This window comes from Formica exsecta, unplaced genomic scaffold (genome assembly GCF_003651465.1).
Source record: "Formica exsecta isolate Colony F162 unplaced genomic scaffold, ASM365146v1 scaffold333, whole genome shotgun sequence".
NCBI classification, from domain to species: Eukaryota; Metazoa; Arthropoda; class Insecta; order Hymenoptera; family Formicidae; genus Formica; species Formica exsecta.
Window position 1 is genome coordinate 174,434 of NW_021850582.1, and position 14,516 is coordinate 188,949.

General features: G+C 30.1%; 3 protein-coding genes across 9 annotated transcripts in view; 2 read left to right on the plus strand and 1 right to left on the minus strand.

The window, feature by feature from the left end:
- LOC115238317 (cilia- and flagella-associated protein 44) overlaps nucleotides 1-8,248 on the minus strand; it is a 12,962-nt gene extending 4,714 nt beyond the window's left edge. For 2 of the 7 annotated variants that reach the window (XM_029812022.1, XM_029812025.1), the window contains exons 1-22: nucleotides 7,376-7,749; nucleotides 7,110-7,272; nucleotides 6,750-6,889; nucleotides 6,342-6,636; nucleotides 6,136-6,280; nucleotides 5,721-5,917; nucleotides 5,181-5,420; nucleotides 4,682-4,863; nucleotides 4,429-4,567; nucleotides 4,075-4,348; nucleotides 3,701-3,938; nucleotides 3,335-3,605; nucleotides 3,026-3,192; nucleotides 2,723-2,941; nucleotides 2,482-2,616; nucleotides 2,186-2,408; nucleotides 1,909-2,097; nucleotides 1,585-1,782; nucleotides 957-1,484; nucleotides 690-861; nucleotides 297-586; nucleotides 31-227 (exon numbers count right to left, since the gene is read on the minus strand). In XM_029812022.1, the coding sequence (XP_029667882.1) occupies nucleotides 31-227; nucleotides 297-586; nucleotides 690-861; nucleotides 957-1,484; nucleotides 1,585-1,782; nucleotides 1,909-2,097; nucleotides 2,186-2,408; nucleotides 2,482-2,616; nucleotides 2,723-2,941; nucleotides 3,026-3,192; nucleotides 3,335-3,605; nucleotides 3,701-3,938; nucleotides 4,075-4,348; nucleotides 4,429-4,567; nucleotides 4,682-4,863; nucleotides 5,181-5,420; nucleotides 5,721-5,917; nucleotides 6,136-6,280; nucleotides 6,342-6,636; nucleotides 6,750-6,889; nucleotides 7,110-7,272; nucleotides 7,376-7,557 (4,784 nt within the window). In that variant the 5' untranslated portion in view covers nucleotides 7,558-7,749. Of the gene's footprint in view, nucleotides 1-30; nucleotides 228-296; nucleotides 587-689; nucleotides 862-956; nucleotides 1,485-1,584; nucleotides 1,783-1,908; nucleotides 2,098-2,185; nucleotides 2,409-2,481; nucleotides 2,617-2,722; nucleotides 2,942-3,025; nucleotides 3,193-3,334; nucleotides 3,606-3,700; nucleotides 3,939-4,074; nucleotides 4,349-4,428; nucleotides 4,568-4,681; nucleotides 4,864-5,180; nucleotides 5,421-5,720; nucleotides 5,918-6,135; nucleotides 6,281-6,341; nucleotides 6,637-6,749; nucleotides 6,890-7,109; nucleotides 7,273-7,375; nucleotides 7,750-7,998 lie in introns of those variants that run through there. The other 5 variants (XM_029812023.1, XM_029812024.1, XM_029812026.1 and 2 more) reach the window with 5 other exon arrangements.
- Nucleotides 8,249-9,495: 1,247 nt separating this feature from the next.
- On the plus strand, nucleotides 9,496-11,331 carry LOC115238319 (protein SPT2 homolog; the record flags this gene model as incomplete). Its single annotated transcript, XM_029812031.1, has 4 exons — nucleotides 9,496-9,672; nucleotides 9,923-10,835; nucleotides 10,927-11,136; nucleotides 11,220-11,331. Coding segments are annotated over 4 exons (1,386 nt in total), but the record flags the coding sequence as incomplete, so codon positions are not given.
- Nucleotides 11,332-11,373: 42 nt separating this feature from the next.
- On the plus strand, nucleotides 11,374-13,314 carry LOC115238320 (protein SPT2 homolog). Its single transcript, XM_029812032.1, has 4 exons — nucleotides 11,374-11,740; nucleotides 11,881-12,027; nucleotides 12,162-12,291; nucleotides 12,841-13,314. The coding sequence occupies exons 1-4, from the start codon at nucleotides 11,687-11,689 to the stop codon at nucleotides 12,873-12,875; spliced, it is 366 nt and encodes a 121-aa protein (XP_029667892.1). The 5' UTR covers nucleotides 11,374-11,686; the 3' UTR covers nucleotides 12,876-13,314.
- Nucleotides 13,315-14,516: the final 1,202 nt, after the last annotated feature.

Genomic DNA, 14,516 nt, shown 5'->3' on the forward strand with positions numbered 1-14,516 from the left:
TATATATATATACACAATAAATGTATTTACTTATGTTTGACGTGCAATTCAAGTGTCTCCTCGTGCAACTCTTGTATTCTCGCATATAATTTAGCCAATCTATTTTTATCGAATAGAACGCAATCATGCAATTTGAGTGGAATCTCAGATTTTTCAAAATATTGCAACTGATGCAATTTCATTATTACCGTGACATCCACATTGTTTAATTTTTTTTGTTTTTCGAGCTATTGGACAGGATGTAATTATGCAAATGGCATTATAATAGATAGATAGACATCAAATGTGAATAATACCATAAACATGTTTAAATCCTCCTCATTTTTCTTTAAACTACTCTCTATAACTTTTAGCTTCTTTGTCTGAATTTGAATTTCTTTATGAAGAATCTCCACGGTTTGTTGTGCATCTTTGATTTGATGTTCGCACGAGTATCGTTTCTCTCTCATCGAAAATGCCAAGTCGTATAATTTTTTGTCGCACCCTGGAGGACATGTGTTTTCATCGAAATAACCTAACTCAGATTCCCTAGTGTCGATACTATTCGTTTCATCTGAACTCGTTTCAGTTGTTGTCGTGGTGGTTTCTAAAATAATAGTAAATAATTTTTGAAATATGATGGTGAAACTTTTTTGAAATTTAGACGAACGGATAGTGCTCTGGGGCATCCTCTAAAATGCTTTTATTACCATCCTCTTCCTTCGATTCTTTGTATTTCTTTTTAAATATTCTACACAGAAATTTACGAAACTTGTTATCATTTATCCTACTCATGTACTCGAGAAGCATATTTTTGATTTGGTTACGTAATTTTGTAATTTCCTTAATTTTAACATCAACTTTATCAGTGATTATTTGAATCTGAAAATATCAATATTATTATATATGAGTTACGTCTTTTTTTTATACATACATATGATTGTTGTTGGATGATAAAGCTAGTAAAATTCGTCAACTTTTTGCCTTATTGTTGCAACCTCTTCCAGTTTACAGTTAACTTGATCACGCAATATACTTTCTCTTGTTTCGTACTCTTTTAAAATAATGTATTCTTGACGAAGTGTTAATAAAAATAAATTGATATTGACATTCTCGGCAACAATATCCAATCTATCGTATTCTAATTTGTTCAATTTTTTGTCTAAATTTTCGCAACTAGTTAATGCGTATCTTAATATACAATCTTGTTTATATATTTTGTATAATATACGAGAAGTTTTCATTTCTCGTTCCCACGGGCTGTCGATGTCATCACTTAAATGAAGCGACATCATATTATCTTGAGCAATAGATTGAATTTTTAATTTTCTTTCGGAAACAGAAAATAACGCCAATGGCTCGCTAGAGATATTTGCATGTTCCACAAATTTTTCATCTAAAAGTAATACTTCATATTCCTCATCTGAGCAAACGGGTATCTGTTCAGGAAGAACCGACAACCGTCGCTGTGCTCTGTCTGCTTTCAACTCTGTATACTTTTCAATCTGTATGTGTATGTAAAAGTGTATCAGAGGATATTATATGTTATCAAACTCAAATTTTCAGTTTTATTATTTTGTATTAATGAAATATATTAATACACACCATCACTTTTCTCTCGGGAAATTCTATATTTATATTTAATGTAGGAATATCCGGCAAAGATTTTATGCTTTTCAATGGTATTTCTGCATGTATATGTTTGAGAGATTTTTTTAAGTGTGCAATTTCCACAAGCAAATGTTCTTTCTCTGTTCTTACAGCTTTCAATCTCGTGTTGAAAGCTTCTTGTAGATAATAAAGCTACAATTGCATAGGTATAAAAGAGCTTTTTCTAACAGATATAATTTCTTCCATTGTAGATAAAATGAGTAATCGCATATGTAATTAAAAACAATATTTCTAAATTTGCCAATATTGTGTACAAACCTTTTTCTGACATTTTAGTAGCTGCTTATATTTCGAGAAGAGAGTATCTCGTTCTTCCGATAGCAAATTAAAAGTTGACGATGTTTTTAGTTTGTAATCGCCAATAGTTTTTCTTGCTTCTTCTATGGCGAATATATCATGCATATGATTAATAGATTTATTCGGTTTTTCATTGTATATAATTTTCCACTAAATAAAACAAAATTTTGTAATTAAATTACAATAAATAAGAAAAACTTGGTATATTACATCAAGATTTTACGAGATAGTTACTAACTTCTTTCTCGCGTTGCTCAAGTCTAGTTTTTCTCAAGTTATATTTACTTAACATTTGATTTAATTGAATACCCAGGCTGCTATCTGTGTCTTTGTAATCTAAACCATTTAAGAAAAGTGCAACCGATTGCTCTTGTGTTATATCTATCTCTTCTTCTGTTCTTCCTTCTTTTTGTTTTTCTCGTTCTTTTTCTTCATAATTTTGCGTTTTATCATCCGTTATGCTAATCGTATAATAGATAAAAGTAAATTTTACATATATGTGAGTCGCATTCAAGACTTATTCAAGCATATTACCTATTTCCATTTATTCCTGTATTGATGAGTGGTGTCGTGTATGCATGTACATATTTTATTGTATTGATATGTGGTAAAGTAACATCAATATTCAAAATATGTTGACGTAGAGAATATACTACATTATCTGGTTTCCTATATATCAGTATAGATTATTAATAACAATGATAAATTTTTAATAGATCATTAATAGATTAATGATAGATTATTTGTCCATATTTTTAAGATATCTTTTACTTACGATATTTTGCAGATGGCAAACGGTAAGTGTGCGATAGGCTGAATAAAGTATTCCAAAAGCTTTTGTAATCCAAGTTTACTTTTTTCTATTTTAAAAGCCAATTTTTCTCGTACTGTAATAATTTCTGCTTCCAATTCTTTATTTAAATCAGCTATAATTCTAGGATCCAGTTCTAATTCTTTGCGAGTTATCCTATGAGACTTGGGTAGAGCATTATTCCTAAAATATGTAAAAATATGGATACACCATCTTCTTGCTTAGCATCACACTCGACAATTATTTCTACATTTAATTAACTTGAACCTCTCCATAATGTTGCTATATTCTTCACTTAATTTAGATAACATCTGCAAGGTATGATGTTTACTCTGTTTTGCCACAGTTGCAATCCTGTCATATTCAGTCTGTTGAATCATCTCTTCTAAGCTCGCATGATCGATGTCTTCAATATCTTCAATACTAATGTACGGCTATATTATTGGACAACATATCATGAATTATTTTTTCGTCATGTTATGGGTCCAAGTAAAACAAGAAATGCATGCCACACAATGAATTCACACACAATAATGGTTTAAAATATAACAAATAAGAAACAGCACAAATCCTCACCAAAGATAAGGCTCCTTTGATTATTTCAAACTCGATTGCTTCAGATGGTGTATCATCTTTTATTTCATAAGAGAATAAATTCCCATCGTATCCACATGTAAATAACATCTTCTGGTTATGACTGAGAATAATTTTTGGAATATAACCATTAAAATTATCATGCATCGAAAGTATCCAATAATCTGATAAATCTGTATAGTTTTCAGGTTTCAATTTACAGACCCGAATTTGCCCATGTTCCATTCCCAAAAATAAGTACTTTCTTTTCTTGCTAGCAATAACATAAAAAATAACAGACAATTATTTGCTGTGTAAAATTATCTTTTTCGTGATATATACACAATAATTAATTTTACTTATTCTTACTAAAATAGACAGCTTCGTATTTCTATGTCATCTGCATCATGTATCATGGTGCTTTTAACAGGTTTCTCCACAATAGTGTTACTAACTTCCGGACTTGGATATTCGTATATATATCCCGCGTCAAATCCTGCCATTAACAACCAAATAACGTATTGACTAATATATTGTGCTATCAATACCTTGTTCGGGATTTTGGGTATATATATTTCTGGCAGTGACTCTTCTTCTTCCATATTTACTGTAATTTTTATCACATTGCTTTATTTCTACAATCTTAATAATCCTCATTAATGCCATATCTTAGATGACAACAAAATTTAACTAAATAATACGCTATTACTTCAGATAAGTTATAAATAATAATATAAAATTACTAAAAAACGCTTCTTCGTTAATTTCCATTTCGGGACTTTCCACAATTAATCGCGCTATTTCTTCACGTTTTCTCGCTATTTTTTCTTTCTTTTCTTTCTCTCGATTTAAACGTATTAATTCGTTTCGAATAGCAGATTTCACAGAATAAAATTTAAATGCTTTTGATTGACATTGAACAAGTTCGTATGAAGCAATGGTATATGATTGAGGTGTGCTTGGTAATGTAACTTCTACGCAATCTCCTTGTGAACATCCAATTAATATTGTCGTTTCCTGCAAAATCAAATTTAATTAAGAGCAATTGTGCAAATATCTCCGATGAAAGAAAAATAATTAGGTAACATATTATTTACACATTGTGGTTTCCACGCAAGGCATGTGACCCCTGAAGGTACTTTGATGAAACCAACTGGCGTAATGACAGGGTAAGTATCAGTCACTATAATGGTAAAGCTAAATATAGTTGAATCTTCACTACCAGTTACCAGTAAACTGAAATAATCTTACATAGAAATTTACAACTATAACTGTAATAAAATATGTGTATATTACTAGAAAATATGTTGTAAATATTGCTCGTTATGTAAGATCGCGCTATCGGTATACCTGCACGATGGATTTAAAGACATCGTAGTTATTGCCATTTTGTGCGGTTTTACAACTTGGATCAGTCTAACATAGTCTCCTCGTATATTGTTAATGGCATTAGCCGTTGATATCGCTACAGCTATTATACGAATAACACCACTTTCAAAAGCGCATGCGAGTGTCGATCCTGTTGCTTCAATCTTATAAATATATGAAAAAAATTTTATGCGCGTATGCATAACTTTATACATAGGCAGTTAGATAATGTATATACAAAAAATTTAAATTCTAGAAAATAAGATTTTATGAAATTTTTATCACATTGGTAAAATTGGATGATAAGAAATAGTCAAAAGATCAGCTGACTTTTCCATTTTTCACATTGTTGTGTATATAATAGAGATTGTGATTGTGTGTGTAATGAGTACGCGCGCGCACGTATATGGGGTACTCTATTATACACATATTAAAATATCGAAAATAAATCAATCAATAAATTACTAAGGCTAATTTTTACCTGGCATGAAAACCAGATGATTTGACTGCCAATATCATTAAAGTTATGCACCAAAATTAACCTTTTTTCTATATAATTATAAATATGCAGTTGTCCAGTTTTACCCAATGTAACTATGAAGGGACCCCATTTCGCATAATCCATATCGGCTATAGCTCTCGCATGGCATGTAAATATTTTTCGCGGTAATTCTGCTTTCGGAGTATGTAAATCTATTAACCAAATCCCACCATTTCCATCCTAGAAAAAAATAGATGTTACATGTTTGCAGAGATTGCATTAATATCTTGCTAATATTTCTTTTTCTTAAAAGCTTGTATTATTAAATTTACTAAAATCTCCCACAATACTCTTAAATATTTAACATTATAATAAAAACCTATTACTCAGGATGTATTCTACATGGAACTCGCAACACTCAGATCGACGTTCGTGCTGTTTTATTTGACACCAATTACATTTAGCGTGCATTACAATGTCACGAGCGTCGAGCGAAAAACGATCTGAATATTGCGAGTCCCAAATGGAATGCAGTCTCACCTGAGCATACCAGAACATACTTTCTGGATTATCTGGTTCTTGTTTACGTATGCACATAAGCATCGAATTATTCGCTTCATTACCTTCACTGACATGATATTCATAGATAGGTTGAATTTCTAGAAAACGTTCTCCAGTACGAGAATCCGCTTGATCTATCGTTTCATAGAACCAAATTCTAATCCATCCATCCATACCTACAATCCGTCCATAATATCCATTCATTTCAATCATAGAAATTCTTATTCAAAATCATACACACACACGCACGCGCGCGCAGATTGAAAGATTGGAAGACCTTAAGCTCTTGAATAGAAATCACATTTTAATATATTCTTAATAAATTTGTCTCATTACAATTTATGGAAAAAGAATTGAGAGAGTGTTGCCATATAATTATAAGAAATATTTTTACCAACTGATATAAGCTCTCCATTTATATACTCAAATTGTGTAATTGCCTTAGTGTGACATGATTCTCGATTTTTCTTGCATATTTCAAGAGTAATTAGACCTTCTTCCCATAGTAAGATGTTTCCCCATTCACAGCCTGATACAACCTGAGAAAGATATAGCTTTAAATAAATCGAAAAGCCCTAGATGCATTTAAACAATACTCACTTTTCCATCTGGCATGATATATACGCCGATAATGTCAGATATCTCTGTCTGACCAAATCTACCAATTTCGCCTTTCAATTTAAGTCCGGTAAATGTTTCAGAGATTTTCCAAAATTTTATATGTCCCGAACCACTGGTCACCAAATATCCAGGTAACGATGAAGATATTGTAATATTATAAACATCCCGATTGTAAGATTTGCATTTCAATGCAATTTTAGACTTTTGCCAATTCCAAAGAGTAATTGTATAATCTGGATCTCCTCCTTGTGATACTAATAATAAACCATCTGCACTGCAAAATATATATAAAACATATAACACATTGGACACATACATGATAATACATAGAATTATGCATCTATATATAATGGATATGATTTTATGCATTAGATCTATGTGAGATACCTATATGTTAAATGGGAATAGGATTTCAATGTGCCATTATATAAAATTGTCACAATATCCATTGAAGGCCACTTATAGATTATTATTGGAGGTTTAATACCATTTTCACCAACAGCAATGTGATCAAATACAGGATTTTTCTAAACAGACAAAATATCATGGAAAAAGTATATTTTTTTTGTTTCTTTTTTTTTTGGGGGGGGGGAAGCATACTTTATTAATACAATATTAATTGAAGAGAATTAGCTTATTTTGTTTTTAATTTAAACACATGAGATTTCCCTCTCTCTCTCATTTTGCTAAAACTATCTCTCATTTTCAATTTTTTCAAAATAAGTAATATACAAATGTAAAAAATACCGTCACATGTCCAATTCCGTCACCAGTATATCCTCTTCTAAACCACAGCTTGTTTGTTGAAATATTCCAGAAATGTAGAATGTTACCAGAAATAAAGATAATAATGTTTGGTTCTGCCACGCAAAGATTAAAGTATCTCTGACAGTCGTATGAAAATGAATGACTTATGTTATTTAAGAAATTTTTTTTTTAATATTGTACATTTGTCATCACAATATGATTTAAAAAGAAAAAAAAGTCTATAATCACTACATATAAAAGGATACTGAAACTCCAAGATATTCATAGGTACTGTTCCATTTCGCACGCGTTTTGCTTTGGATATATATTCGTTTGAATTGTAGATGTACTCTTCATGTATTCCTTCATCATTTTCTCCTTTCCCTGCTTCCTGATTTTCTTTATTGCGAAATTCAAATTGACGCTCTTGCGACTTATCTTCTTGCATTTTACCGTTTTATTGTTTCCTTATGTTATTAGTCTTCTTGGTCGCGTTAAAATCCTACGATAAACTTTGCTCAAAGAAGAGATTTGACAAAAGTACACTTTTATCAAAAAAAAGTTCGACGCGCTTGTTATATATACACACTTTGTTGTATATTGTATAATACATAGTTTATAAATTACAATAATAGTTTCCATAGATACACACACATAACTGTTTATTCAATATATCAAATGTACATCGGAAAAAAAGATATATCACTTTTCCTAATTCAAATATTTCCAATTTTTCAGAATAACAACTTAATAATCTAAAAGCTATTTAATTTTCAAAAATCGAAACATAATTTTTTAAATTTTTGTTTCTCGAAAAGTTATTAAAAATTACTAGCATCATGAAATACCAACAATTTCGGTGTGATTCGGAACACTACTCACTACTCACCAATGGTCTAGTTTCCACCGTAAGTATCAATTCGCATCTATGCTATGTTCCGATTCCCCACCCGGGTGCACCCGAAATTATAATATATGTCACGTATACTATAATATCGGGTGCACTCGGGTGGGGAATCGGAACACAGCCTAGCGCGGCGTAGGACTAAATTTAAGGCCGATATTACATTTATCGTACGACAAACTTTTTAAGCATATTGATTGGCTGCAAAATAGAAACTTTCTTGAGTCTCTAGAAATTAGCTAATCAATGCGCTTAAAAAGTTTGTCGTACGACAAATGTAATATCGGCCTAAGTCGATGGAAACGTTAAATTCGATGCGCACCGAAACAGAATCGGACCGATGACTTCGGTGGAAACCGCGGTCCTACGCCGTGCCAGATGCGAATTAATACTTCGGTGGAAACTAGATCAATGGCACAGTATATACAGTAGCGCAACTCTCCCGATTTTGTGTTGGCCAACTTATGTAATATATTGTATATTAGCATAATTATATTTATTGTTTCATCATTTTATTTTTTTCCTTTTTTAAATATATTCTTAACAATTTATCTATATATATTTTTTATTAAAATACATTATTTTGGATTATTATTTATTGCTACATATGTATCAATGAGTTAGAGAGAGAACGAAAAACGAGAGTGAGCGAGAGAAAATCAGAAGGCGTTACCGACCAACTTACTTATTTTGCGCATGCGCACTCCGTTTTGGCACCTTTATGGCACCTTTACATGGCAGCATTAAGCGTCGAGCGTCTGCGCAGAAAAATGCGCAGAATTTAAAAGAGATAGATTCTAGGCTGAAATTAGATTCTGCGCAATTTTCTACGCAGACGCTCGACGCTTGACGCTACCATGTAATGGCACCTTTACCGACCAACTTACTTATTTCGCGCATGCGCACTCCGTTTAGGCCAACACTAACATCAAAGGTGCCGACAGAGAGTTGCGCTACTGTATATCTGTGCCAATGGCCTAGTTTACACCGATATACTTTACACGTACTAAAGCCCGTGTCACACTACGCATTGAAAATTGAAGATTGAAGATTAAACATTGGAACTTGATTAATCAGAACAAAAAGGACTAAAATTTCTTTGTCCTGATTGGTCAAATTTCAATCTTGAATTTCCGGTCGCAATCTTTAATGCTTTAAAGCCCGTATCAGACTATGCATTGAGATTAAAATTTGACCAATCAGGACAAGGAAATTTTAGTTCCTTTTATCCTGATTGGTTAAATTTCAATCTTCAATCTTCAATCTTCAATTTTCAATGCGTAGTCTGAAGTCTGATACGAGCATTAAGCCCGTATCAGACTACGTATTGAAGATTGAAATTTGACCAATCAGGATAAAAGGAACTAAAATTTTCTTGTCCTGATTGGTCAAATTTCAATCTCAATGCATAGTCTGATATATATATATATATGATGATGATGACGATGATGATGATGATGCTGATTAATTATATGTATAAACAAAATATTATTGTTTACAGGTCCTTCTCAGCCTGATGAAGATGATTATGGATACGTATCGCAAGAAGCTTCTACATTCTACAATCAGTTAATGAACAAATATAATAGTTTACCTCCAGAGAAACCTATTTTTAATAATAATGAAAAAAGAACAATAAAGGATATTGCATCTACAAAGGTGTGTATATAACAATCTCCTATTAAACACACAATTTAAGAAAATATTTGATTTTTTAAATTATGTTATATTTGATTTTTTAAACATTAAGTAGACATTTCTTATATTAATTTGTTGGTTTAAGTTATGTATATATTATCATCTTATTCATGTTATTCACTATAATCTGAATATATAAAATAGTTAATTTATTGTATGCTATCTGTTTTCACTTGTACTATATGATTGAATGTGATCTTGTATATTATAGGATAGAGTAAAACAAGCTTTAAAACAGCAAGAACTCGAGGAGAATAGTGGACATAGGCGCAAAAAGAAATCATTCGCTACAAATGTAAAAGAAGCTGAAATTGATGAAAAAATGGAGAAGAACATTGCTGATAAAATCAAAGAAGAGGGCAAGGAGGAAAAGCCGAAACCGAAGAGAAAGTCGTTACCACCGCCTATGGGTTTTGCGGAACTTTTAAAACTTGCGGAGAAAAAACAGCATGAGCCTGTGATGGTAGAAGTTAAGCCAAAAGTGGAAGAGGAACGACCAATGACAAAACGTCAAAAAATTGAATATATACAGGAAAGAGACAGAAAGGAGCGAGGGAGAAAAGATTTAGAAACAGATAAAAAAGTAAACATTACGAGTGTATTAAACAAACCTAATAAAACACAATTAAATAAAATTCCTAAGACTATTGAAAAATCTCCTATCTTAAACTCAATATTAAATAAAAACTCTTCCAAAGCTGCGACAACTATTTCTAGAAAAATTATTGACAAATCCAATGAAAAACATAATGCGGAAAAATGTAACTCAAGCAAAACCTCATCTAAGAACGAATTATTAGAAGAACGAAAAAAATTAGAAGCTGAGAGAAGACAACTGGAAGAAATGCGACGCGCTATCGAAGAAGAAAAGAGAAAATTAGAGCAAAGTAAAAATAAACGGGAAGATGTAAAGTCTCACTCTTCTAATAAAGAAATGGCTAAATCCAAAGGCAATAGTGTAGATAAGCAAATATCCAAAGATATAAAAACACGACAATTTCCACTTTTGGATTTGAAATCACACTCGTCGTTAGCTAATAATAAATTAAAACAAAATCCACCACCTGATATAAAATCCATTAAATCTAAAGAAATTATTAAAAAACCGCTTACATCCAACAAACGTGAGTTTACTTGCAGATATAAGTTATTATCATAAAACTTGATGGAAAATCAGGCAAAGTCAAACATGTGAAATAAGTTTTAATTTTACAGGCCGTATCTATGACGAGGACGAAGATTCAGATTTAGATGATTTCATAGATGATGGATCAGATAATAATGAGGAAGATTATAGTAAACATATTAGCGAAATATTTGGCTATGATAAAAGCAAATATAAACATCTTGATAATGAAGATGACACTGCTATGGAGAGTAATTTTGCACAACAACTAAAGGAAGAATACATATCCACCAAAATAGGTACTGATTTATATTATCATAAGTATTTTGTGTGTGTCTAAGATATGAAGAGCTTGTTGATATGTAAAATTGAATATTTGCAGGAATTATGGAAGATTTAGAAGATATGCGTAAGGAAGCATTAGAGAAAAAGGCAAAAAATTTTCTTAAAAAGAAGCTTAGAAAATAGTACAAAATATTTTGACTATATATATAGCATAGTCTGATACGGGCTTTAAGCCTATCGCTATCGCTATCGCCTAGCATTGTGCAATAGGCTTTACTGCTTACGTTATTTTTGTGTGCCATAAGTCTTTTTCTGTGTATTTCTGACATTGGATTAAAAAAAACCCGAAAGTGGAGCCTGACAACAATTATCTTTCATTTCATTAGGAAAAAAATAAAAATAATTTAACTAAATCATAAAAGAAAGATCATAAAAGAGAGATATCTTTATTTTATAGAAGATTAGTTGACGCTGTGTCTAAAAGTGATATCTAAAGTTGAAGACATTGGATTCCATATGCAAAATTAATTCTCTAGTGTCTTATAAATTATCTTGAATAATAAAATGGATTTTGGCACTTTGATAAATGTTGCACAGAAAAATGAAACGAAAAAACAAGTTAGTCTATTTTGTCGATACTACTATTTGCGATTAGACTCCAAAGTGTATATATAGTGGACATAAAAATAGGTTAAATTAGATATCTTTTGCTTAGTGTTAAACAATATCTCCTAAAATATTGTTAATTCTTTTAACAGACCGTTCCATGCTATCAAACAAAATTTACACCACCGAAAAAACAAACTAAACATTCTAAAACTCTTTCCGATAATATCAAGAAATTTCTCGCTCGAAAGGAAGAAGAGGAGAGACAGAAAGCCTTAGAAGAGAAAAGAAAGAAAGAAGTAATTTCATAAAAATAATACATAATAAATGTGTTATACATTGATTTATAAATAATTTATATAAATTTTTATATTGTATAATAATATGTGTATTAGATTACTTATGCTTCATATTTAATAAAATATACTTTCAGAATCTCCTAGCTTTACGGGATTCTAAAGCTCAAAGTCGGATAAATAAACACTTGAAAGTATGTAAAGCAGCAAATAAGTCAGTGATTGCGGATGCCATTGATAGCGAAAATACAGCTATTACTATAGCAGGTAATATATGATTTTATATATATAAGAATAATCATTTTTCAAAATATCATATAATGATATTGTTGTATAAATAACAGATTAAACACAGTTTTAATCTTATTTTTCTACATTTTTACTTTATTTAAAATATATTTCAATAAGATTATATCTCTATCATTGGGGGACACAAATTTTTGAATAAGATATAAAAATAAAGTTCCAAACAAAAAAAGAGCATTTATATATACATAGAGATTAATTTTTATTTTTTATATTTACAATTATCTTTTTTTTTGCAACACTTTTTTTGTTAATATATATGCTTGAATATTTATACATCAAGATATATTGTGAAATAAAAACTGCGAACTAAATATAATTAGGGCAATATAGCAAGTAAGTCTTATGCAAACACGAAATAGTAAAATGCAATACTGATGCATACGGATAAATTCAAAGCACAAGGTGGCAGATTGATATTGACGAAAAATATGATAAATAGTTTATTTGCATATTATTGTCAGCTTAGCGAGGAAACTTATCCATAATGGGCAATATTTTTGCCCGCAGGTTATGTAATATATACGAGCAATATAATGCATTAATTATCCATCATCCCAAATTGATGCAGAACAATTTCATGGATTTGTACAGCGATGGATACTAAGGCATTGATTAAGGTCAGCCATCTAATTTTAGAGTAGTCTAGAGAATTTACAAGAATGAAGTTTGCGCTATAATTACTGCTATTTTTATCATAAACTACATTTACACGTCATTCTTAATCAAGTTTAATAACATTCATAGTTTTAAAGCTGACCAATGATTATTCCTCTGAAGAATGGAATAACCATGATTGACCAGTTTTAGCAGTTTTATGAATGTTATTAAGCTGATTAATGGTGATGTGTAAACGCAGTCATATTTGTGAGATTTCTTTAAAAACAATATAGAGGTGTAATTTTATTTATACTTATCCATTATTAATGCAAATCACATATGCATGATGCTTCATTATTATATCATTTCTCTCTTCTTTTGTCTCAGTCAAAGTTATTTTATTTTATTTTTATACATTTTATAATATATATTTTTTAGAAAAAAAATACTTGTCTCTATTTCATATATATGTATATAAATGTGATTTTTTAATATGTATTTTGTTCCTTATATATCTGTTAAAGAAAAAGATATAAAAATTTTTTTACAGGTTTTGATGGATTATTTATATATATTGTATTTCTTCTATTTTTTTCATTTTAATACTAAATACTTTATTTTGTAATGCAATATATATAATGTTAAATGTGCTGATGGTTATAATGAGATATATAAAAGATGTTATCAAGATACATTTCATTTTTAGATTATATGATATTGCTCAATTATCTTTTTGCACTACAATAGTTTTCTAAAAAGATCATTTTATGCCATTTGTTTACCCGTTCATATTTTTTTCTATTATTTTTAATACCTTATTAGTATTGGACATTTTATTCTCGTGTATTAACAAATTATTGTGCATTTGAGATATTTGGAACTTTATTTTTATATAATTCTGAATGAGGTCTAACTCACGCACACACATTATTTTCTTTAAAAAATGGTATATCTTTATATTTACACATAAACATACACACACATACAGGATGTATTGTATAATTGTATACAATAAATAGAGAAAGAGAGATGCAAGATACTTTCCAATTAAAAAAATAAAAAATTTGTTATATAAATATAAAGATTAACTGCATGCTTTGTTATGAAGGTATGACAAGGGATAATTCAACAAAAAGCAAGATATTATAGCTGTTAATTTGAATTATGATTTTACTGAGATATGTTACATGTTGCATCCTATATCTTGGTTCCCACATTGTATTATCAGGAGTACATCAAGAAGGATCAATCGTGATATAATTGTAGTTGCTAATAATTGTCATTTGCAATATTTATAATATCTTTCAAAAAACGGGAGTTTAAGGCACAAAAGAGCTGATTTTCATTGTGAATATAATGGAAATCACTTTGAATGCCTTCTTTAAGATTTTGATATAATTTGATACGATGCTTTCATTTGAATTATCCCTTCTTTATTTGTTATATCTCTATAACGAAGCGGTTAAATCTATATATTTATATAACTTTTTTTTTCAATTACAGAATATCTTACATTTATTTATTGTATACATGATACACCCAGTATGAAATATATATATATATATATATATATATATATACAAGAA